At 61.2% G+C, this 24,550-nt stretch overlaps 1 protein-coding gene across 5 annotated transcripts in view; it reads right to left on the reverse strand.

Annotated features, from left to right (window-relative positions):
* Positions 1-11,519, reverse strand: part of PIEZO1 (piezo type mechanosensitive ion channel component 1 (Er blood group)) — a 53,853-nt gene extending 42,334 nt beyond the window's left edge. For 4 of the 5 annotated variants that reach the window (XM_073882392.1, XM_073882393.1, XM_073882391.1 and 1 more), the window contains exon 1: positions 11,169-11,519. In XM_073882392.1, the coding sequence (XP_073738493.1) occupies positions 11,169-11,229 (61 nt within the window). In that variant the 5' untranslated portion in view covers positions 11,230-11,519. The remainder of the gene's footprint in view (positions 1-11,168) is intronic. The other variant, XM_073882390.1, reaches the window with a different exon arrangement.
* Positions 11,520-24,550: the final 13,031 nt, after the last annotated feature.

Below are 24,550 nucleotides of genomic sequence, written 5' to 3' on the forward strand. Positions count from 1 at the left end.
GCCGACTCTGCTGGCCACATGCACACAATTCCATCCTCGCAGCCTGGGTCCGGTCGGGCCCTGCGAGAGCTGGACAGGCACCTGCCATGGGCACAGCCTGCCCCCCATCCCCACCGAACCATGCCCTGGCCCCCGGTGCCCTGCTGTCACCCCAGACCACACTCCTGACCAGCCACAGGGCCCCAGAGCCAACGTCCAGGCACTATTCTCCCCAGCCTTGGGACCTGGAACTCGCTGGTCCTCTTCGAGCTGATTCTTCGACTGGTACCTCGGAGGACACATGAGGATGGTGGGGACGCAGGGGGTGGGGGTGGGGGCTGCATATAGCCACACGGGGCGCTGCTGTCTGTCCTCCCATCACCAACTCTGAACCCCATCCTGAGAGCAGGGAGTGGTCTCGAGAGGCCAAGCCCTCTGCCCTGGAGCTTCCCAGCCGAGCCGGTAATGGTCCCCCCAGTGTACCGGCCAGGCGTCCTCCTTCTGGGAGGGTCAGCAGGGGCGCCCACCACCCCAAGCAAGGGCTCTATGTGCGACAGACACATGCCTGCCCCGACCACCCCCTCCCTCTCTGGGCCACACGCACCCTGGGCTGGGAAGGACCCTCCTCCAGCCACCAGCCACAAGGTCAGCCACGACATGTCCTTGCTGCTGTCCCATGGGAGCACCCAACAGCCCGTGACTCAGCCAGACACAGCAGGTTCCATTGTCCCTGCCCACGGGGGCCTGAAGCTGGGCGTCGGCACCCCACCAGCCGCCCCCTGGGCTCTGGGACGTCACCAGGCTGCCCCAGATTCCTCCCCAGTGAGAGCACGGACATGCTTGGAGGCCCCGGTGGACAGCTCCCTAATTAGAGTGCTCTGCAGCACGCACTGCATCCAGCACAGGCTCCGCGGGACCGCGGGGCGGGGTGAGTCACAGGGTCCTCAGTGAACGCGCAGCCTGAGGCCGTGAGGGCTCGCGGGAGGCGGCACCCTGCTCGCCTCTCAGGTCAACTTCACAGAGTTCCCCCGGCCCACGCCACCTGGCGGGTCACCCCGAGGGCCATGAGGCCAAGCGGCGCAGGTGCTCAGCTCGCAACTGGGGCATAGGGAGGCCCCCAGACAGAGGGGCACCTGCTGGTGCTGAGCGCCTGGCGTGGCAGGCTCGGCGCCCCCGGAGCCACGCCCCAGGGCCCACCTGCCACGTCAGGCAGGTATGTCCCACTTCCAAAGGCGGGGCATTCGCGGCTCAGAGAGGCTGTGTCACTCGTCCCAGGGCGCCCAGGAGCAGAGCCAGACTGGGCGCCGGGGCCGACGGGACCTACGTGGACAGGCTCCTGCGGGTGCTTCTCCCTCCCGCTGCCTCCCACATGTGGCCTCACAAACCGTGGGTCTGAGGACTCTGGCGGCCTGGCAGGTGTGCGGCTGTACCCAGGAGACCCCAGGGACAGCGTTCAGGGCCGGGCAGAAGTCAGTTGAGGTCCCCCACTCTCCACCTGCACACACAGTGGGGCCACACAGCGGGGTCACGGCAGGACACAGGTCCACAGAAGTGCCACAAACCATGGCAGACACACTGCTGTCCTGGGGCCATCCTGGTGGGAGGCTTCACTCCCCACAAGGCCACCAGCATGACCAAACCTCCAATGCCAAGACCTGCGGGCCATACCTGGAGGCTCCAGGGCTGACATCCACACCTGTGGTCAGAACTGGGAAGAGCGGGCAGGAATCCCGACCCTAGCACAGCGGCCAGTGAGGAAGCTGGGGACACGTCCCATGGCCCGGCATCCCCGACAGCCGCGTGGGCTCCTGCAGCCCAGCCGCCGGCCGGCGCCACCACTAACAACAGCCTGACAAGGAAACCAGCCTCCAGTTACAGTAACCACTGGACAGACTGCGGGCCCTGTGTCCCTGGAGGCCGTGCCCGGACCTCGAGGCCCCTGCGGTCCCAGGGCCCCCCGTGGCCGCCTCCTTCTCTGAGGGATGACCCAGCAGCTCCACTCACATCCTCAAGTAACCCTGAGCAAAGGCGGGAGCTCCTGAGGCCACCCGATAGGACGCGCCTGCTCCTGGCCGGCCCCCTTGGCCTGCCCTCCCCACAGGGCCGCAGCCCCTCCACGTGCCACCAACAGCCCCTGCAGACAGAAAGGGGGGCACAGTGGCTCCTGGCCCTTCGGGATGCCTGGACTGTCTCAGGCTCTGGAACGTGGTACAACCCGTCCCGCCCACAGCTTGTCAGGCCTCCTCCGGAGGCAGCAATCACTCCTCCCTCTGCCTGGAGGGCCAGGGTCTCCTCGATGGAGAGTGAGCCCTGAGAGGAGCGTGTCCCCCTCTGGCCCTTGTACGTGACTCAGCCTCCAATCCTTGTCCCTTGCTCTTCACACAGGGAGCCTAGGGGAACAGACGGAGGAGACAATGAGCCCTCCGCCCGTGGAGGACAGAGAACCACAGGCCATGAGCTTTGCACACTCAGTTCAGGGGCAACGGAGGAGACGGGGAGGGAGAAGAGGGGCCTCCCTCCAAGGACAGGAGTGGCTGGGCGGGGGGTCCGGTGAGCGGAGCACAGGCTCCCTTCTCCAGGTGCCCCCACAAGCGTGAGCCTGGCCTCACTCGGGGAGGACTGAGGGTGGCCCCCATGCCCAGGGTGTCTCCACCTGCAATCTCAGAGGGCAGGACTGATGGGTGGGTGCTGCATCTGCAGGAGGGGGGGCCTGGCATCCTCCCCCTTTCCTCAGGCACAGGGGACCCACAGCTCACCACCCTCCCCCAGGGTCCAGGATCCCGCGTGGAACCACCTCCAGGCCAGACAATGCTCCCACGCTTTGCTTCCGTGCTGGCTAGAATCACTCTCGGGAGGTCACACTCACCCACTGCCCGGATGAGGACAGTGAAGCAGGAGTGACCCTGCCAAGGTCAGAGCAACAAGCACAGTGCCCGCTGCCCATGGGGCCCCCAAGCACCGTCCCTGGATCGCCGCACCCACCCACAAGGGTCCCCACATCCCTCCGCACTGCCAAGCCCCTGCTCCTGACCTTCCGAGATTAGGGCCCATCCTGGCCACCTCCCCCTGGGCTGGCAATGTGTGCCCGCTGATAAGGTCTGGGACATGGCTTCAGGCAGGACAGGAAGTGTCACCGCACGGGGCTCAGGAACCAGTGGGTGGGTGTGACCCCCGGCACCCGGAGCATCAGAGGGCAGCCTCAAACGGTGCCCCTCTGACAGGTCTCCAGAGCCTCTGCTCATGCAGCCCCGTCCACCCACAGGACTCTGCTGGGCCAGGAGGCAGAAGAGGAAGCAGGAGATGGGGCTGTCCTGGGCGAGGACTGCAGCCCACTGACCAGGCAGGTGCCGAGAGCACTAGGAGTTCGTGGGGGCGGGGCGGAGGGGCTGGAGGAAGGAACGGGGCACGCCGGGTGCAGCGTCCGCAGGCTCTGAGGCTGCCCTGTCCTGGACTCCAAGCTGTGACTCCAGGGCCGTTATCCTGAGGGAGAGTCCGGGGTGCTCGCTGCGAGCCGGAGGGACCACAGGAGACGCCTGCACGGTCACTTTCAGCATCACTTTCCAGCAGCTGAAGGAAATGCACTACTGCCCACAGGCAGCCCCAGGGAGGCCAGGCTGCCCCGAGTCCCAGCCATGCCAGCAGCCCCGGGGACTTGGGATTACAAACGCCGGTTCTCAGACGCCGGTAAGAAAAGCGTGCGAATCGGCAAAGCCAAAGGCAGGAAAACATGTGTAGCATGTTTTAGCTTAGAGCTTAGAATCTCGGCTCAAAAAGAATGCCCACAAGTCAAAAATAAGAAGACCTGCAACCCAACATTTTTATGCAGCTAACTTTTTTTTTTTAAGATTTTATTTATTTGACAGAGAGAATGAGAGATAGAGAGCATGAGAGGGGGGAGGGTCAGAGGGAGAAGCAGACTCCCCGCTGAGCAGGGAGCCCGATGTGGGACTCGATCCCGGGACTCCAGGATCATGACCTGAGCCGAAGGCAGTCGCTTAACCGACTGAGCCACCCAGGCGCCCAATGTAGGTAACTTTAAAAGACACAAGAGGAGACACTGAAGGTGATGAGCATCATCTGGTGTCAGGGTGATGCAGACCGAAGCCACGGGAGACACTTCACCCCATGGACTGGCTACCATGGGAGCCCTGCGCAGGAGTGTGAGCATGAGCGTGCACGGCCAAACCCGGGAACATGACAGAGTTTGTGGCGGGGGGGGGGGGGGGGGCCAAGCAAGGGACCCGGGGCGGGGGTTTGGGCCCGGGGGGCCGGGCGCGGGGGGGGGGGGGGGAGGGGGGCGAGGCCAGGTCAGAGACTCAGTGCAGGTGTTTGTGCCCGAGTGGCCCGTCGCTGGAGGGGTGGCTGGAGTGAGGCCTGGCCATGGGGGCAGCTCAGGAGGGGCTGGGCAGCTGCCGCCCTGGGGCATCTGCACTCGGAAACTGCGCCTAGACTGAAATCACGAGGGTGCACGGGCGACCCTGTGGGAGGAGCCCAGCACCTTGGCACGGTGACCTCAGGCAGCTGGGGTGACCTGCTCCTCTGGGGGACCACGTGGGAGCACCCCCAGCCAGAAGACACAGACCCACCCCAGCACAGAGCCTGGCCCTCAGGAGTGCCCGAGGACCCAGGTCTCAGGCCGCCGCACGCACGAAAGGAAAAGCAGAGACCAGCTAAGTGGGGCACTGGAATGACCTGTTTCCTTTCCCCTTGGAAGTTCCCTTTAGGGGCGCCTGGGTGGCTCCGGCGGTGAAGCCTCTGCCTTTTGGTTTCGGCTGTTGGGATCTCAGGGTCCTGGGATGAGGCTCCGCGCTCAGCAGGGAGTCTGCTGGAGCGGCTTCTCCCCCACCCGGCGTGCTTGCACCTGGCCAGCACGCGCACCGTCTCTGTCTCTCTGTCTCAAATGAGTAAATCCTGGGGGGAAAAAAAAAGGCTCCCCTTCATGTTGTTACGGTGACATGTTTAGAGAGTGTTTCAACCACGAGGAGAAATGGCATACATGCGCGAGGAGCATAGGGCTGGGGAATGTCTGCACAGGCCAAGAGGCCGACAGTCGCAGGCCCCGCTGGGTCTGGCGGACCACAGATGGAGACCCGGGCCGCCGAGGCTCCTCCTCGGGGGGCCACCTGCCCAGGGACCGCCCCATCTGGCCTCTGGTCGCTCCCGCAGTCCCGAGGAATCTGTTTTCTGAGCTGGGGAGGAACGAGCGAGCTCACACCTGGGCACTGCGGGGCCGGGCTGGCCGGGCGGGGAGCACCCTGAGGGACGTGCCCCTCACCCAGCTGCGGCTCCCAGCGCAGGGCGGCTCCTCCCCACCAGGAGGCCCCGGTCCCGCTGTGGAGCCAGCTGGCTTGAGGGCCCGTGCGGCCGCCCTTCACTGGCAAAGGAAACCACAGGAGGTGACTGAGGCGGCCGGTCCCTCCTTAGCCGGAGCCCGAGGAAGGAGAAGTGGCCCCGGCTATATATACTTATGGAGAAAAACAGCGTGCACATCGAGCCTGGTAAACAGCTGCCCGTTACGGGGAACCTAAAAATACTCCCTATAATTATGTTATTAAAACACACCAGAAAAATTGACCCACCCCACTCGACAAAGTCCGCACGACACGGCTGCAGGGAAGCAGGCCACACACGTCAGCCTGAGGGTGCCCTGGCGTCACCCAGGGGCCGGTCTGGCCGGGACCGCGGCCCCAGTGTGCAGGGCAGCTCTCTCGTCCCCGAGTGGGTGGCTTCCCCCCAGGGCCGAGGGTAGCCACCTGCTCTCAGCCTCATGGGCTCATGGACAGAACGGGAAGCTCCTCTGCTTCCATCCCCAAGACAGGCTCACCAGGGAGGACAGCAATGGTGTGACTCCAGAGACCCAGAAGCCACCCAAACGCCCGCAAGCGGCGGCCACAGTAACTGAGGGACAGCACGGGACACGGCCCCCAGTGAGTGTTCCTTCCAAAGCACCTGGGGGAGATAGGCTCGGAGGGTTAGGGAGGGAACGTTGCCTTATCTGATCGCAATGTCACCATCCCACGGAAAGTATTAATATTTGACTTGTGTAATTAAAAGCAAACAGAATATCAAAACGGGAAGCCTCCACCACAACTGTCCACTCAGCCCCTTCCAGGCCTCCTCCTGCCCCCACCCCCACCTCCCACCAGCCACCATCAAGGGATTAGAGCCTAGAAAAGATGCACCCCCCACAGCACCCCAACCACCGGGCCACAGCTCAGCTCCTTCCAGACAAGGGGCCCCCTCCCCAGCCTGGCCGCCAACCCCACCTCGCCAAGGGCTCAGCATCCCCCCCCGCCGCCCTGCCCCACCCCACACCCAGCCAGGACTTCATTCTCTATGGCGCTATTGGGGGATGCCGCTCTGCACGAGGTATCTGGGGACTCCGCTTCGTATGGTGTAGTTTGCTGCACCGTTTCTCTCCCATCTGTGCTTAGCCCAGTGCTGCGTGAACAAACCCAACACACCGGGAGCTGGGAGCACCCCAGATGACCCTTTACAGCCAAGGAAAGCACGGCCTGGTTAGAAACGGCGAAGAATGAGCCCCGGCCCCCCACCCACATCCACCACCATTAGCCCCCACACAGAACTTAGGTTCCTGTCTCCTGCCCAGAGCTCAGTCCACGAGACCTGCACGAGGGAATGCTTGAATGCATTTGGGAAACGCTCCGGAATCTGTGCAGGTGGGCATAGTGCATGGTGGCAGGGGGCCAGCCTGCCCTGGACACCGCACCACCCCCCGGGGAACCGCCCGTGGACAGCAGGGCAGCCCCAGAGGTGAGAGGCCCCTTCCACTCAGCTCCCTAGACACCCGGCCGGGCTGCTGACAGCCAGCACCCAGGTCTGGCGTGCTGCACATCTGGGAAAGCGCTCTGGGGCTCCTGGCCCACGAGGTGTGTGTGTGGGAGGACGGGCCACCACCTGCTCCCATCCGGAGCCCTAGACACCCCTGAGATCAGAGACCTGGGAGCCGCCTTCCAACTTTTATCATCTCGTTTACAGGTGAGGAAGCTGGAGCCCAGAGAGTGGTGAGGGCCTGGCAAGTTCGGAGACACAGGTGTGTCCAGCAAAGTCAGCTACGCCTCCCAGGGACCTCCCCCCCCAGGCCCCCCGCGGGGAGAATCACACCAGCACGTGTGGTGCTTACCTGCTCCGGGACAGTAAACGCTTCATCCCCAGCTTCCTCACATCCTACCTGTGTGATCTCAGATGAGTAAATTAACTTCCCCAACCCCTCAGTTCATCAAGATAACAAGCTCAACTCAGAGAGGTTCAAAGGTCAGGATCGGGACAGAGCTCAGGTGTAGTGCATGTGGTCCTGCCCAGCCCCACGCTGAGTGGGCCGGGGCTGCCAGCCGCACTGCCCCCCAACCCCCCAGCCCAGGAAAGCAGGAGGCAGACTCTCTGCACAGATCTACTGCACTGCAGATGCGTGCTGCCTTATTGTTTCTGAAATGCTTGAAGTCTTTGACCACGAGGAAGTACAAACGTGCTTTGGGAACCAGAAGGAAAAAGAGCTACGTTAAAAAAAAAAAAAATCTACATAGAGGCGCCTGGGTGGTTCAGTCAGTTGCACGGGTGCACGTCTGCCTCTGGATTTGGGATCTCGGGGTCCTGAAATGGAGCCTCCCCCCGCCCCCCAGGGCTCTGAGCTCAGTGGGGAGTCTGCTTGTCCCTCTGCCCCTCCTCCTGCTTGTGCTTGCTCTCTTTCAATTAGATAAATCTTAAAAAAAAAAAAAGGAATCTAAACAACGTCTACGTATTTCTAAAATAGGTAACACAATAAAGACCAGCGTTTTCTTGAATTCTAAGGCAAAGGGGATTTCTGAGGACCAGAGTGGTCAAGAACGGCTTTTCCCGTGGCAGGTGGTGGCAGACCTAGGGGCATCCACCGGCCTCTGGTGGGCTGGCCCCATCTCAGGACCCCACCACAGAAGGCAGTCCCCTGTGGCGGCGCTTAGAGCCGCTGGGGCCCAACAAGGTGGCGTCGAGAAGGCCTCCCCTTCTTTCTCTTCATCTTCCAGCAACAAGGGCAAATTTAGTGCTCTGTCAGAACAGGAGACACCGCCCAGGAAGCAGCGCTCGGGGCCAGGATCCGAGCCCGGGGACTCCTCCCACCCCCAGAGAAGACACTTCCTCTGCAGGACCCTTCCTGGCCAGCGTGGGGCTCTCCACATCCTGCTGCCGGTGGGGTGAGCACAGGCAATCTGCCATCAGCTCCCGGGCCGACCCCGCCCCTTCCCCCCTCCACGCACTCACGTGCACGCACACACCTGGGGTCCTGTCCCCCGGCCTCCTGGGGCCTGCTGACTCACTCCACCATCCCGGCGCCCACCCCCAGCTCCATGGCCCCACAGTTCTGGATGCTTTCCTTCCTAGCGGCACCTGCAGAGCCCGGGCCTCTGAATGCGACAATCCCAGGCTCCATGCTGGCTTACTGCAAATCGGTCTTCCTGCTGCCTTCCTGCCTGATCACAAGGGTGTGGGGACAGTAATGATGAAAAGAAGGAAGTGTCCCCATTCTGAACAGTAGCACTGCTCAGTGACAGTGTGGGACCGGTGACGGCCCAGGGTGCAGTGGGAGGCCGACTGGGAGAAGCCATGTTGCCACACCACACGGGTTTCCCGTAGTCAGTGACGGTTACCACGCTCTACCCACCTGCCTTTCAGACCAGGGCGTTAGTTTCTGGGAGCCCCCCGTTAGGTCAGGAGTCAGGAGGCGTAGCCTAGTCTACGGGAATCACAAAATGTCCCGCCCAGACATCTCCCTAGAAGCTTCCAGCCGGGGTCCTCGGCCCCTAGGGCCCGGGGACAACAGGGGAGCCATGGGAGGCTGCTGTCCCCGCTGGGGAGCTGGGGAGTCTCCGCCACTGTGCAGAGGCAGGCAGGCTGTTCGGGGAGTGGTGTGGGGTAACTGAGGGGCACTCCAGGATGACTCAAGCCTTCGCCACGGCCGCTGCCTGAGCCGGCCCAGGGCACACATGACTAACAGCCAAACGCCTTCTCCAGTATCCACGCACTCGCCTCCAAAACACTGCGGAACTACCCATTTCCAGCCAAAGCCTATCAGGGAATGCGGCGGCGCCCAGAGAGGGGCGGGCGGCTGGGCCGACCGTCAGCGGGACAGCGGGAGGGTCCCCGGGGAGCTGCCCACGCCCAGGCCGAGAGAGCCAGCCTGTCTCAGGTGTCACCACAAGGCTCTCAAGTCGGCTCCACACCACCCTCTCCCAGAGCTTAAGAGAAAGCAACGAAGCCAAGCCCTGCACCCAGGCACAGAATCAGCGCGGGGCACGGCCTGTGCATCGGAGTGTTTGAAAAACAGACTTTATTTGGAAGGCAGTTTTGGGTTTACAGACAAACTGAGAAAAGGATATAGTGAATTAGTCACCTGTGGTTGGAAGGCTGCCTAGCTGACTCCGCTGGGGCCCGGGTGGGGCCCCCTGCATTAGCACAAGCATCCATTGAAGAAGAGGGCCCCCCCAGCACCCACATGGGCACTAGCCGGGAGCCAGAGAGCCCAGGAGCCCCGGCTACTTATCAGGCCCACACACTCAGGCCCTTCGGCCCATTCTGGTCCGCCACCTGTTTCGGTGCAGCCCACGAGCTAGCAATTTTACATGTTTTCATGGTTGGAAAAAATATCAGAAGAGTTCATGATGTGAAAATATTTACTGTCTGGCCGGTGACAGGAAGAGTTTGCCGTCCTGCACCAGGAGTCTCCACCGCCTGCAGGGGGCGCATCCTTCAGGAAGGGCCCCTGCCTCCACAGGGCCTCCCCTGGCCTCACGGGTCCCTGTCCAGCGAGGCCAGGCTAAGGAGGCCCAGGTGCACTGCTGGGCAGAGGGAAACCTGCCGTTTGAGAAGCTTACCCGTGCACTCCCCTCCCACCTCCAGCTAGGTCTAGTCTGCTTGTCTGTATGTCTGGCTGTCTAGAGGCAAGAGGAGGAAAGCCAGCCAGCGTGGAGAACGGTCCAGGTGACCCGGCACTCTCCCCTGAGCTGATCCCGGGCGGCCCTGTCCACACAGGGCTGACTCAAACTCTCCTCTCCGACCTCAATGGTTTCCATTGATTCCTGTCCTGAAAATTTCCCCGCTTCACCATCTTTCTCTGTTACAAATCAAAACAGAGTCTGTTTGGGAGCCAAAGTGCAGGCCACTCTGTCTCCCACGCACTCCTGGCCCCCAGGGAAGCCAGCCCTACCTAGGACAGAAGTTGGCAGAGGCCCACCTGGAGGGACTTAAGAGGCCCTGGAAGGGCTTTCAGAATCAAAACACCCCACCCATCACGGTCTGACAGACTTCCACGATGCGAACGGTTCCATGTTTCCCTGAGCATTTAATCAGACTGCTTTCCAGCTCACAGCTGGTAGAGGCAGCCCCACGTGGAGGGGCTGAGGGTGGAGGACCACCGCGAGGGTGGAAGGCGTTCTTGGGCACTCTGCCCTGGGCACCCAAGAGGCAGGAGGGCTGCGGGGGGGGGGGGGCTCAGGAGCCCGAGGGACACTGATGCCCACCGCAAGCAGGGACGAGGGATGCCAGGATTGGGGATCCTCAGCTCTAACACGGAGGCCAGGGCCTTCTGGGGGCTGTACCTCCTCCAGGCCAGGGCGGACCCTGTGGAGTAAAAGCCAGGGAGGAGCCTAAAGTATCTTTCCCAAAGCACAGGCCTGCCCGAGGCCGCGGGGGTGGGGCCCCACGAGCCCAGGGCACCGAGGGACGGAGGCACGTTAGTTCTGCTCGGGAGGCTCCACGTTAAACAGCTCCAGGCAGGAAGCCCGCCTTCCCCCAGATTGGTCAGGAAGTCATCATGAAAGTTTGCGTTTTTTTTTTTTTTTTTTTTTTTAACACGAAAGAGAGAAAGAGATTCGTGCCCCCCTTCTCAGCGCTCCAGTCCGAGCAAACCAACCCCTCCGGCGCCCCGACTCCCCCGCGTCCCTGCGGAGGCCCCGGCCGCTCTCCCCGCGCTCGCCGGCCCGCACCCGAGGGCGCCCGGGTGCCACCTCACCCCCACCCCGCCGCCGCCCTCCCGGCCCCGCGCTCGGACGGGGCCCCGGCCTCCCAGCTGCGCTCATGCTTCTGGAATGCGGGCGCCGCGGGCCGCGCGTCCCGGGGAGTCTCCTCGCCCGGCGTCCGGGCGGGGAAGTGGGGGGCCGCGGCCCTCGTCCAGCCCAGAGCCCCCCGCGCCCACTCACCGGCCAAGAGCGCGAAGGGCAGCAGCCAGTAGAGCGCCGCGCCGAGCACGTGCCGCTCCATGCCCGGGGGGCCCGCGGGGCGGGCCGGGGGTCGCTCGGCCGCCGCGGCGCTAAGGGGACATGGCGCGCAGGGCGGGTCGTCGCACGTGCCGCGCCCCGCGGCCAGGACCCCCGGCTGGGCGGCGGCGACCCGAGCGCCTCCGCGGCCGCCGCCGCCTCCTCCCTCGCCTCTTCCTTCTCCTCCGCCTCGGCCCGGGGCCCGCCGAGCCCGCTCCGGTGCCAGCCCTGCCCAGCGGCGGAGCACAGCGCGCGGCTCTGGGCAGCTCGCGGAGGCCGAGCAGGGCCGGGACGGCGGCTGGGCGGTGCGCTCCCGCCCCTCCGCCCGCAGGCCTTTATAAGCTCGGCCCCCGCCCGCCCTCCGCGGCGTGCCCGCCTCCGCGCTGCCCCGACGGCCGGCGCGCCCGCTCCGCACCCCCACGCGGCCCGCGCGCCCCACCGGCCCTCCACGCCCGGGAGTCCCGTGGGCACGCGCCCCGGGAAGAGCCTGGGCCCGGCCGCTCGCCGTGCGCGTGGGGGCGGCCCCGGGCGGAGCGCGCAGGACAGGCTGCCCAGCGCCGGGCTTCCCAGGCAGCACCCCACGCGCCACTGCGCCCCGCGTGGCCGGAGCGACTTTCGCTTTGCTCCCGCACACGTGAGCGTGCAGCGCCCCCTGGGGACCGTGGGGTGGCGCGGAGCCGCAGGACCGGGGCCCCCCACCAGCGGCTTGGCGCTGATCACTTTGCTGTAGGAGGGGAGTGACAGCCACCAGAGCACCGCCTGGGGCTCCTGTCCCCGTGGTGGAAAAGCCAGAGACTGAGTCCAGGCTGTGCCCGTCACCCAGACCCTGAGTTTGGCCTGTGCCACCCTCGAGGTGAGCTTGGAAAGGAGAAAGGGGAGGGCCCCCCAGTGTAAGGGGCAGAGCCCACATGAGTGTGGTCCTAGTGAAGCTGGTGGGTGTGGCTGGGGCCCAGAGAGCCTGCAGCCAGCACTGACCCGCTCCACACCCACCTGCTGAAGCCAGCCGCAACGCAGACCCAGACCCTCCGACTCGAAAAGCCAGAAATGCGGAGGCACCTGGCTGGCAGACTCCTTAAGCCTTGGTTTCGGCTCAGGTCATGAGGTCAAGCCCCGCCTGGGGCTCTGCGCTCAGCCCAGAGTCTGCCTAAAACCCTCTCTCCCTCTCCCTCTGCCCCTCCCCACTGCTCGCTTGCTCACTCTCAAATAAATAAGTAAATAAATCTTAAAAAAAAAAAGCCAGAAATGTGGACTTTTGGAAGTCTGGTGTTCAATGCTGATTGGTTTTCTTCCTGCCTCTTCTGCTTGCTTGTTCGCGCCTTAATTCCCACTGGTGTTGTGTCTGACCCTGGCCTTTTTCTAGAACCCTTTGAGACTTGTAGCCTTGGGGTTTCTCCCCAAGGCCAGAGCCCCAAGGAGGCTGCGGACATAAGGTCCAGCTGTCTGGGAGTCCCAGGACCCACCTGCAAATGCTGGTTAGTCCCAGCCTCTAGTGGAGACAGCTGGTGCCACCCTTACGGGAAGCCAGCATCTGGCCACCTAGGGCCACCCATTGGCAGGGGTTGTGGCCAAGGTCTCTGAGCAGCAGCAACATCAACAGATGACCAAATGGCTAGCCCACATTGGCGCCTCAGCTGCTGGCTTTGTGGCCCCAGGAGGCACCCCTCCTCTTGGTACCTCACAGAGCATCTGTGAGGTGGGGTTGTGGCCCCGAGCAGCAGTTGTGAGGATTTCAAAGCCCACCTCAGAGTAGACTGAGAAGGGCTACTGTCGGTCCCCTTGGTCCCCTCCATGGGCATTCTTCACTGGGCTGTGGACTGGAGCTTGGACGGCAGATGAAGAGGAAGGCTCCCCTCAGAGCACCAGCAGTGTGAAACGGGCAGGATAAATATGAGCTAGAGTGAGGCCTCTCCGTGGGGTGATCATGGGGGCAGGTGAGGGGGTCCCCACACTCAAGACACTGACGTCCACCTGCACAGGCCTTGAAGGAACAGTCTGTAGTTCCACTGGCCACAGTCCCAACCACCCAATTCTCCCTCACCTTCTCAGAGGAGTCCTACCCCAGCATACCGCCTTCTAGTGAAGTGTGCACAGTGTCAGAAAACAGACCCCCCCCCTAAAGCAGAAGGGCAGGGGCAGGCTCCCCTAACCTCTGTGAGTCCTGGCTCACCACTGTCCTTCTCTGGGCTCTGCCTGCAAGAGTGAAATAAGAGGCCTGAGGTCAATAACCTCCGAGGGAGGGTTCTCCACTCTGACATTAGAGGGGTCTAAGGCATACTTCAAACCAGTGATTTTGAAATCTGTGCATAGGTAGGAAGAAGACCAGGGTGGGCCTCCTCCCCCCTCTAGTGCTTCAGTGGGACGAGCTGTCTCCCATATGGGGTGGCAAAAGATAACCTTGTTTGTATAAAGAGTTTAAATGCAAAAAAAAAAAAAAAAAGTTTAAAAACCACTCCTTTATACTATAGTCCTCCAAAGGCTTAGGCTACAAGGCTTCAGACCCTTTCCCAAGAGCAGGCTCTGAGGTGACACAGAGAATGAGGGTAAGGGGAGGGAAGTCCCAGAGCAGGCAGCCCCAAAGCCCCCGCACAGCTTCAGGGACTGACTCCCAGTGCTCCTCCCTTCCCGTCTGGCTCCCACACAGGGACTACCAAGAGAAGGGGAAGCCTCAGAACTTGCCCAGCAGGTGCGCTCCCTAAGGAACAGAATGCACGTGTCCCAGAACTATGAGTAGCAGAAGATTGGCTAGAACCTTACCGGCCACCTCCAGGAGACATTAAATAAATCACAGTGTATCCTGCGGCAGAGTGTATCAGCATGGAACCATCTCTAAGACACAATATTACAGCTGAGAAAGCCCAGTGGTGTAGAGCCCAGGCCCACACTCCCTGGAGGACACATGAGACAGGAGGCAGAGAGAGAGAGGGAGGGAGAGAGGGTAGGGGTGGAGAGACAGAGACAGAGAGCACAGGGGTGAGGCCACATTATCGGGGTGGGAAGGAAACATAATGGTCACTGAAATACTCTTTTGCGCTGTTTAGATTTTTTGCTATATGCATATAGTATCATCTTTCACAAAATAAATTTAAATTGAGCACAGCGGGGACAGATTCTCAGAAAAAGAACTTCCTGACCAGCCCCCTTGCCAGGCAGGGGAGTGGGGAACATCTCGGCCACACCCACTGTCACCCCACAGGTGAGGACACAGGGGCCACGGGGGGGTCATCTGCCATAGAACCAGCCAGGCTCTGAGTCCAGCCTTCCTGATGTCCCAGTACCCCACATCTCAGAGTCCTACTAAGTTCATTGTTCTTGATGAAATTCATAATTTCGTCTTGAAAGAGCAAGAACATCAGTTCCCCGAGGGAGAAAGGAAGAGCCATCACAGGGGGCTTTACCGCTCAGGCTGCATTCTCCCCCAAGGATAATATAGGCGTTGTTTCCTGCCCACACTCAAACATGAATTTCAGGAGGAAACCACTCAAGTGTCCCCGAACTGATGGACAGATACAATGTAGCACATCCCACAAGGGAAGGTTATCCAGCCATAACCAGGAGCGAAGGGCTGGCCCACCACCCGTGTGTGCCGATCCCAAGATCCCGAGCAAAGAAGTCAGACACTGTGTGATGGCGTTTGCACAAAACATCCGGGACAGGCTGACTTGTAGGCACAGAAACTAGCCTAGCAGTTCCCCGGGAGGGAGGGAGGGAGGGTATGGGGAGTTATTACTTAACGGGGCCAGAGTTTCTGTTGGGATGATGAGAAAGTTTGGGAAATTGTGGTGGTGGTTGTGCAACCTCGTGAATGTGCTTGGTGCTGCTGAATCGTACGCCTATGAGGGTGAAAGTGTTACGTCTTCTATTGTGGATTTTTAGCCCAGAAACAGTTCACTTAACTTGCGGTGAAGATGATTTCTGAGCAGCCCACCCTGAGTCTTCCTCAAACCCAGGAGGCTCCCCAGAGCCAACCACATTTGCTCTTTCTTCTGAATGTTGTTTTCCTGAAGGCTGGCCAAAAACTTGATGAGCTTCTGGGGAGTTATTTTATTTCTCCGAGTACATTCCCACTCAGTTTCCCCTTTCCTGGAAGCAAAGAACAGGACCCGATCCAGCGGAGAGTCAGGGCACACCCCACTCCGCAGAGGCCCAGATTCTCCTACGGGCCCTGTCCACCTGCAGCACAGAGCCAGCCTCGTGGAACTGTGCCCTCCAACCCGCCCACCCACCCAGAATTGGCCTGGTGACCCTGCGTCCTTGCTGCCATTCAGCTTTGTCCTTGCTCAGGACGTGAGCGGACCAGAGTCAGCAGCAGCACCAGGTCGGGTCTGGAACCCACTGCTGGCCTCACAGGCCGGCCGAGTTAGAGCCCACGACGCAGAGATGTGCCCACAGGTGCATGTGGCCAGGAGCCCTTCACAAACTTCTACCAGGAATCAAGTAGGTCCTGAAACCCACACCTGTGGCTGGTAAACGTCACCTGATGAGTAATCAGCATTTTCCACATGAACCTGATTTTTAGAGCTTTGTCAGCAGTTTCCTTATTCCCCCCCCCCCCACCCCATCTCAGCAGTAAAACCGCCTGCAGCTGGACGGGATGATGGGCAGGACTAAGATCGAGCAAGAGGCTGACGGCCCAGACTCGAGCAGCGATGAGCCTGGCCAGTGTCCAGTGTCCCCTGGAGTGGACAGGCCCCCCGGGCAAGCCCAGGCAAGAGGCTTCAGAGAAATGACTGATGGCCCTGCCCAGACCTCCGCGGCCTGTCCCACAACAGCATCTGGTGCCTCTCCAGTTCTGCCTGCCGACGGGAAGGACAACTGTCCCCAGCAGCAGCGGGGACAGGGCGAAGCAGAGGGGGTGGCACAGAGCGGCAGAGACCAAGGCTGCGTTGAAGAGGGCGGGCTGACCTCGGAGAGCACGTTCCCCCAGTGAAATGGGGTCACTTCCACCATCCAGACGGCTTTTAGGTGGGAGGAGGGGCTGTGAAAAATGTCTGGCAAGGGGCGCCTGGGTGGCTCAGTGGGTGAAGCATCTGCCTTTGGCTCAGGTCAGGATCCCAGGACCCTGGGGTCCTGGGATCGAGTCCTGCATCGGCCTTCCTGTTCAGTGGGGGTCCGCTTCTCTCTCTCTCTGCCCCTCCCCACTGCTTGTTCTCTCTCTCTCACTCAAATAAATAAATAAATAAAATCCAAAAAAGAAAAAGAGAGAAAGCAAGGGGAGGAAACAGGTCAAACGCGGAGAGATCCCTCATCCAGCGAGAGTGCGGAGCCACCACCTGGCTGTGCTCACTGCAGCCCCGCCAGGGCCCGGGACGCACAGCAGACAGACGTTTAGGCTGAGAGGGACAGGCCATCACCCCATCCCACGACTGGGATCTGGGCCAGGGATCAATAGTGCACCAGCAATTTTAAAGAAAGCCACCAAGACCAGAGGGTTTGTAACACATGAACAAACGGAGCCCAGAGAAGGGCAGCGCCTGACTCCGCCGCCGACCTCCCGTCCTGGGCGGGTCCCCGGGAGGCCCTCACAGCAGGGAGGCCGGGCTGCTGCGAGGACTGGGGCCTCTCTGGGCAGGGGCTTCATTCCTTCCAGGGACGCGCTCCATCTCACCGAGCTAGGTGTGAAGGCGGAGGGGACGCCTGTTTCTCCAGAGCCCACAGGCCGGCCGGCTTCTAAATGCTCCGCCTCGCTCATGGGGGGAAACTCTTGACACCTTACAGCCCCCAGGGACACCAGGAAGGAAGCCAGGGACGGCAAACCCAGGGGGTCTGGGCAGGGCAGGCTCAGCAGTTCGCTTTCCAATCCGGGCCGAGCTGGGCCCCGTGGGGGCGGGGGGAGCAGCGGGAGGTCCTGGCGCCAGCAAAGCGGGCTGTCCGGCCCTCCCTGGGCGCTCGCGGGCGCCTCCAGCCCCGCTGACTCACGCACCCGCGCATGTGGCCCATGGCTCTCCCGGGAGCCTGGTGAGAGCAGGAGGAGGAGTGCCCGGCCCGTGTGCAGACTTGGCTGCCCCCTACACTTGGCCCTTTCCCTGCACTTCTGGGGTCGGGACAGCTGGAGCAGCTCAAGGGTGGAGTGGGTGCTGGGCACACCTCGAGCCTTCCCCCTTTGCAGGAAACTTCCCAAAGTAGGCTTAAGCGAGGAAGCCCCCGCCCCCTCTGGCCTGGGCGCTTCCCAGCTTCCTGCTGGCCCTGTGCCAGCCCTTCAGTTACTACTGGTTTTCTTTACTGTCACTGGACCGGTACTGACAAGGGCCCCTTGCTGTGGTCCCACGGATGGAGGTCCCCCACCAGCTCGCTCAGGTGCAGGGAAGGGGGAAGGCACCCCCTCGCCTGCAGCCAGCGGACAGTGGGCAGCAGGGCCCCAGCCCTTGAGGGCAGAGCACAACCATGGAAGCGCAAGCGGAGTGGTGTCCTGTGCCCCCCGGGGGCGCTGGCTGGGAGCCGAGGAAGGAGACGGGAGGTCCTGAGCCTTTAGGCCCAGGAGGCAGGCGCGGGGAGCCTGACCACGTCACTGTCCTCAGGATCCTGGGTCCTCTGCAGGGTTTCTGGGCACCCTGTCCCAGGGTTGGGACCACCGGCCACATCGCTCCACTGTCTGTGCCGCGTGAGTCCCCCCCCAAAGCCTTGCTCTCTGCCGTACCTCTGCTGGGAAGGCCCTCTCCCCACCTGGCAAACTTCACCCATCGTCTGGGCCACCCCAGCAGGCCTGACGGCCCAGGTGGTTGCCATGCTCTGCTCCAGCAGCTCTGACCCCCTGGGACGGGGCTCCCTGAGACCACGAGCCTGGCAGCTCCCCGGGGCTCTGCCTCAGGTAACTCTGCACCCCTGAAGTGGGCACATGGCCTGCAAGAGACCACGGAATCACAAGGCCCCCAACCCCGACGGGGCCCAGAGCTCTGTGACCTCTGACCGTGTCTGGAAGGGGAGTGTAGCTGACCCATGGGAGCCGGTGGATACACTCTTCTCCTTTCTCCCCTGGACTGTCCTCAGGTGTGATCTCCTTGGCTTTTTGAGGGAGGGTCCTGTGTGGCTGGAGAGCTTCGAGCAGAGATGGGTCTTCCCCGGGCGCCCTCCATCCCACCTGCTGTCCTGTTCTCACAGACTCCCTGCAGGGCCCATCACCCAAAGTCCTGCGCGAGGCTTTGCCTTGGGCCCTGCTTTCTGTCGATCCAGGTCAGGAGAGGCCCCGGCCAAGAACATGTGTGATACCCAATAGCCTTTGACCTGACAATAGCAGAGACCCCACCCCTGGCCCCACGCCCACCTTCCAGAGACTTTTGGGTGGGGCTGTGTGGTCAGGGCTTGCCTGGCGGACAGCACTCCATCACAGGTGGAGGCAAAAAGCCTCCATGTGCCCCGGGACCTGCCCTTTCCCTCTCCTGTCCTGAGGTCCTCACCACGGGCCAGAGCCACTCAAGGCCCCATGTGGTCGCTTGGTGGCCCTGCTGGGCTGCGCTCAGTCCTTCCTCCTTGCCCACATCTGTCCTCTCTCAGCAGTGGGGCTTCCACAGCGCCCTGCCCCTCACCTGCCCTCCACAGCAACCGACGGGTCTATTCTTCACATAGATCTGTCCGCCGCTTCTCTCCCCGCCAGCCCCAGGAGGAAGTGCAAGCTCCTCTGTGGTATTCTGAGCCCTTGGTGGTCTGCTGACCATTCCTGCCCAGCCACACAGGTGTGCGGTCTCTCCCATCCACGCCCAAAGCCTGGGGTCGGGCCTTCCCTGTCCCGTTCTTGGGTACATCGCGCTCTGCCACCGTTCCTCATGACCGTTCAGTTCTCGCTCCTTGAGCGCTCCGGCACGCAAGCATGCTACAGGCATGGGCCACGGATCCTGGCGACGCCGCGTCCCAGGTACGTGCAGCCGCGTGCCCGAGGCCACACACACAGGTTGGTGAATGAGCCAGCATCTGACCTGATCTTCAACCCACCCCTTCTAAACTGGAGTCAGATGATTTGGGGCTCAAACTCTCAACCTTGAGATGATGAGTCTCACGCTCCACTGACTGAGCCAGCCAGGCCCCCCCACAAAGTCATGGGCTTCTGCCCAAGTGTGAGCCTCTCTCTGGCTCCCACCCCTCAGGCTTTTCTGCCCGGGTGGAACCCGGCCTCACCACTCCTGAGTGTAGGCTTCCAGGGCCCTTAAGACCAAAGTGCTCTGTGAGGCCAAAATGACCTTGTGTGCCTTCTCCTGTCAGCGCCACACCACCCACCCCCTCACCGCCAGGCTGCAGGAACCCTGGCTTCCCAGAGCTACTCCTTGCTAGCTCTGGGAAAACTCAGGGCGCCATGGAAACGTCGTTCCGCAGTCCACCTCTGCAGGGTAAGGCTGGCCCAGGGGGAAGCCGACTTCACAGCACCTGTTTACAGACCTGTTTAAGGTGTGTTATGTCAGACCCTGCCCCTTATTTTACCAGCAAAAGATGGATTAGGGAATAAAAAAGAATTGCAGTTTGGGACAAATGAGCGGCAGCAAAACAATAGGTGAGTGTGGGGAACAAAGGAGAGATGTGCTTTTTTAAGGAGGGAAGGGGTAGGTGGTTGGGAGTGCTGTTATGAACTAGAAGTCCAGTGGGGTAAACCGGGACCGGAAGTGTGGTGGCTTCCCATCGGTGGAGGGAGCCGTTGTGTGTGGGGGCGGGGAGGTCATGAGGCCAGCTCCCTTCCTCAGGCTGTAGTAGTAGAGTGGTATCCACCGGCAAGGTCAAGTCCATGGAAGGCCAAGTCCCTCTTCCTGCTGGGTCTGCAATGGACAGGTGGTGGCAGGGCGGGAGAGCACCCCCTGCCGACCCGCCGGCTCCCTTTTAATGGGGTTTCCCTTCACTAAATTTCACTTACCCCAGTGGGCACTGCCATGGTCTCGCCATGGTCTCGCGGCCCCTGCACAGTGCCCAGCACCCAGTGGGAGCGCAGTGGATGCTGCCGAATGGGCCTGCCTCACTGCAGAGTGGGCTCCTGAGTCCGGGAGGAGCCTTCCGCTCGGCAGGGCTGAGCAGCCCCAGCTCAGGGCTGTGAGCCCCCCGAAGCTTAGGGCTGTGCGCCCCCTGTGCGTAGGACTGAGCCTCCGACCGCAGGGCTGTGAGTCCCCCCAAGGGCAGCGCTGAGCCCCCGCAGCGCAGAGCACATGCCTTCCACTCCGCAGGACTGTGAGCCCCCCCCAGCGCAGGGCACAGCTAACCTACCTGTTTCGGGAGTGGCTTGTGGCAGGGCCCCCAAAGTCCTTAGGTGAGGGACACTTACAAGCCTCCCAAGGGTAGTCCAGGGCCACGGCGGAGGCGGGTGCGGCGGCGAGCGGGGCCCGGAGCAAGGTCCTGGGTTCAGGCCTGACTGTTCCGCAGGTTCTTCGCGCGGTTCCAGGCATTCTCCCGTGAGCTCTTATCGTCACGGGGGCCGCCTTCCTACGGAGGACAGGGCAGCAGGGGTCAGAACAGGAGGCGCGGAGCCTGCAGGACCCTCGGGCTGAGGTGACCCAGGTGACCCCGGCGACCCCCACACGCTGGGGCCGCAGCGGGGCCCGCCCCCCAGGTTTGCGAAGACGGAACTCGAGACCCAGCCGCAGCTCCGGCCACGCCCACCACTGAGCCACGCCCCCACCGATGGCACCTCCCCTGCCACTCCCGGCCACGCCCAGCCCCGGCGCCCCTAACCTAGGCCCCGGAGCCACGCCCTACCGGTCCACGTCGACTTGGCCTGGCCCCGCCCACCCTTCCGGCACCGCCCCTCGCAGGCACCGCCTCTTCTGGAGTTACGCCCCGCCCCGTCGCGTGATTGACAGCGCAGGGCTGCGCCGGAGGCCTAGTCTGGCGGGTGGGCGTTCTCGCGCAGGCCCGGGCCCACGGCCCCGGGTGTTCCGTTGCGTCCCGACGCGCGCCCTCTCTGCCCTGTGCCCGGCGGCCCTGTCGTGGGGACCGCCGCCCTGCAGCTTCCAGCCCGCTGGGACCTGGCCTTTACCCTGCACTTAATGGAAAAGTTGTCTCTTCAGAACAACTTGGGCACACGAGCCCGTTTCCAGCCGCGAATTTCATGAAATCTGAGCAAAGATCAAGTATTTCCGTGAAAATTGAGCGTGCTCCAAGTTGAGAGGCGCTGTAAGGTGTGAGGGGCGGACTGCACTTAGGTGCTACCTAGGACTTAGTGGTTGTGATTGGACGGTGGTGAAACGTGACATGGATCATTAATAAAGTTTATATCGGCTACTTGTTCAAATGGTAACATTTAGGATATGATGGGTAAAATAAAAATATACTTTAAAATGCCACCTGATTCCTTTTACTTTTTTTTTAAACATTTTATTTATTTATTTTACAGGGAGAGACACAGCCAGAGAGGGAACACAAGCAGGGAGAGTGGGGGAGGGAGAAGCAGGCTCCCCGCCGAGCAGGGAGCCCGACGCGGGGCCCGATCCCAGGACCCCGGGAGCGTGACTCGAGCCGAAGGCAGACGCCTAACGACTGAGCCACCCAGGCGCCCCTCTTTTTACTTTCCTAACGTAACTACAAGAAAACGTAAAATTACACCTATGGCCCCACCACGTTTCTGTTGGGGCTGGGGCTCTGGACGCTCACACGTGGATCAGGACACAGTGTGCCCTGTTCCCACCCTGACATCCTCTGCGAGCACGTGTGCTGTTAACGCGGTCACTGTCCTATCGGAACTTGAAGCTAGGTTTGCTTTCCCAGGTCTCTGCTGAGAGCGCGTTCTGTGAAGTCCCCTTGATAAGGATGATTGTGAGGCTTGGGGAGGAGAGGAAGCCTCCCAGGGCACTCAGCCTGTGGGCAGCAGCAGCTTCTCCACCCCCTCCCATTTGTCCCATCACATCTGGTGGACAAAGCGCCACGTGCAGGCCGATCCTGGCTGAGACCCAATGTCTTCACTGAAGGTCAAGCTGCCTCCAGATTTGGCTATGGACATCACATTATAAGCCAAGACCATGAAAATCTCCGCTGTGGCTGCAGGCGACAGGCTCTATGCGGGGCCCAGGGGCTCCCCAAAGCCTGAATTCCACCATAACTCTCCAGCTAGTCTGGTCTCCTAGGGAAGGAGTGGCCGACTGAGAGGTGGAGGTGGGCGAGCAGAGCTGGCTCCTTGGTGCACCAGCTTTATGCCCTACAAGTCTTGGCTTCTTCACCCACAAATGGGGTACGGCTTGTAGGTTCGCTCTGAGGGTGAGACAGATAAGGAACTCCAGTTACGGGAAACGGGACCCGCACAAAGCACACCTCAAGAGCCCAGCTATTATTGTTTTGTGAAACTGCTCTGCAAATTGTCAGGCACTGCATACCCCTGGGAAGTGGTTGTTCGAGCAAACGGCACCAGCATGGAGCAGGTGAGGTACAGTCATTCGGGCTGTGCACGTCTGGGGGCAGAGCAGGTGGGAGGGCTTCTAGGGAAGTTACAGCTGGGCAGACACGGCTGTAACTCAAACTCAGAATATACTGCAATTTTTTGGAGTGTGGTTAAAATGCTGATGATGGTGGTGGTGATGGTGGTCTGGGTTCCATTCCCTACTGTGTCCTCTGTCAGATATTCCCGTGGCCCTTCCTTCTTGTCCTTCAGTGTCATCCTCTCCAAGAGGCCTCCCTGAACCCTCAGATCTAAAGTGCCCCCCCCGGTCACTCCATCTTATGACCAGGTTTTATATTCTTTATTTGAAATGATTAAATTTTAAAGATTTTATTTGAGAGAGTGACTGAGCGAGCAAGAGCGCACAAGCAGGGGGAGCAGCACAGAGGGAGAAGCAGGCTTCCCGCTGAGCAGGGAGCCCAACGCGGGGCTTGATCCCAGGACCCTGAGATCATGACCTGAGCTGCTTAACTGAGCCACCCATGAACTCCTGAAATTTTTTTAATGAAACTAATTTGTCTCTCTCCACTAGAATGTGAGCTCCTTGAGGGCAGGGCCCTCCTGTCTTGTTCTCAACCTGATACAGAGTGGACCCTCAGTGGCCTGCCCTGTACTGGGCCTTTGGCCGCCAGGCTCCCAGTGGGCACTCAGTAAAAACCGGGTGATCACATGAATGAAGGCATAGTCCCCAATCTCCCGGTTTCTTCAGGGTACACATCCAGAAACAAGGGTTCTAGTCCCTTTGTGATTTGCCGATCTCTCTCTCCTGAAGGCATTCTAGGCAATGCCTTAACATTCCATACCTATGAGCCAACATGACACTTCAGGGGAGCCTGGGCAGAACAGAGCAGAGATGGGCATTCACTTACCTTATTCTAGACTCTATACTTTTATTAATGCAGCCTCATATGGATCAACCTTTTGACCAGGCTTTCATCCAGCCTCCTTGGGTTGGAAGAAATAGAAACTTCCTCAGAGGCACTTTAGGCAAAAGACGCAGAGGTATGGGAGAGGCTAGAGGCTGCTTCGTAAAAACCCGGGCCATCTTGAAAGGCTGTGGGTCTCCCACGAGAGCAAACTGGAAACCATTGCAAACCATCTGAGTCAGCTGCTGGGTCTGGCTGGGTGTCCCCGGGTGACACGGTCCCTTGCTCACTATCTCTGTCTCCATACACATGGAGGAAGGTGGCTGTCCTACACTCCATCTCACGTCCCACGACCAGAGGTGACAGAGGGTGGTTCCAGTCTTGGGTCCAAGGAGAGGATCTGATTGGTTCAGCTGTGTGCCTGTCATCCAATCAGTGGTGACTGGAAGGTAGGGGTCACACCTTGCAGAGGTGGCTGCTGAACTCCATCACTGTAGGCGGGCAGACAATTTTCTGAGAAGCAGCTGCTCTAGAGGCTTAAGTCATCCCAAACAGGCCGAATCACCAGGAGTGACATTAGAAATAACAGTGGCACGGCCAGACACACTGCAACGGCACGGACATTGGCACGAGGGCTGGTCCCCAGGCTCCTGCTGCATGGCACGCCCCCCCCTCCCGATGGCTGGTTGTGAGGAGTGAATGAAGACAGCACTGCTGCGTGCCCAGACTTGCCTCATCCCACATGGGACCGCCACATTTTAGATTCATGTTCTGGATCCTACAAGACCCCTCAGCTATCCCCAGAGCCACTCAGGGCCTCCTAGGGCCTGCCTCCCCCTCCAGTCTAGTGCCCCCGGAGAGCTGGCCAGAACACAGCCATGTGGAGCCGGGCAGGCAGGGTGTCCTCTCCTGCGGGGTCCTGCCTCCCATCATCGCACTCAGCTGTCTTGGGGGGCATGAGCCTAGCCAGCACTCTGTGGTTCCAGGCTGGTGGGTGGGCAGGTGGCAGGACAAACGAAATGCCGGTAGAAACGTCTCAGCATATTCTGGAGGCTCTGGGGGGCCTCCTGCTCATCAGCCTAGCTGCAGAGGGCAAGGGCTGGGAGCCTCATCCGCCTAGCTGC

This window comes from Callorhinus ursinus, unplaced genomic scaffold (assembly GCF_003265705.2).
Source record: "Callorhinus ursinus isolate GAN/ISIS: 27379988/994484 unplaced genomic scaffold, GSC_fseal_2.0 scaffold46, whole genome shotgun sequence".
Lineage (NCBI taxonomy): Eukaryota > Metazoa > Chordata > Mammalia > Carnivora > Otariidae > Callorhinus > Callorhinus ursinus.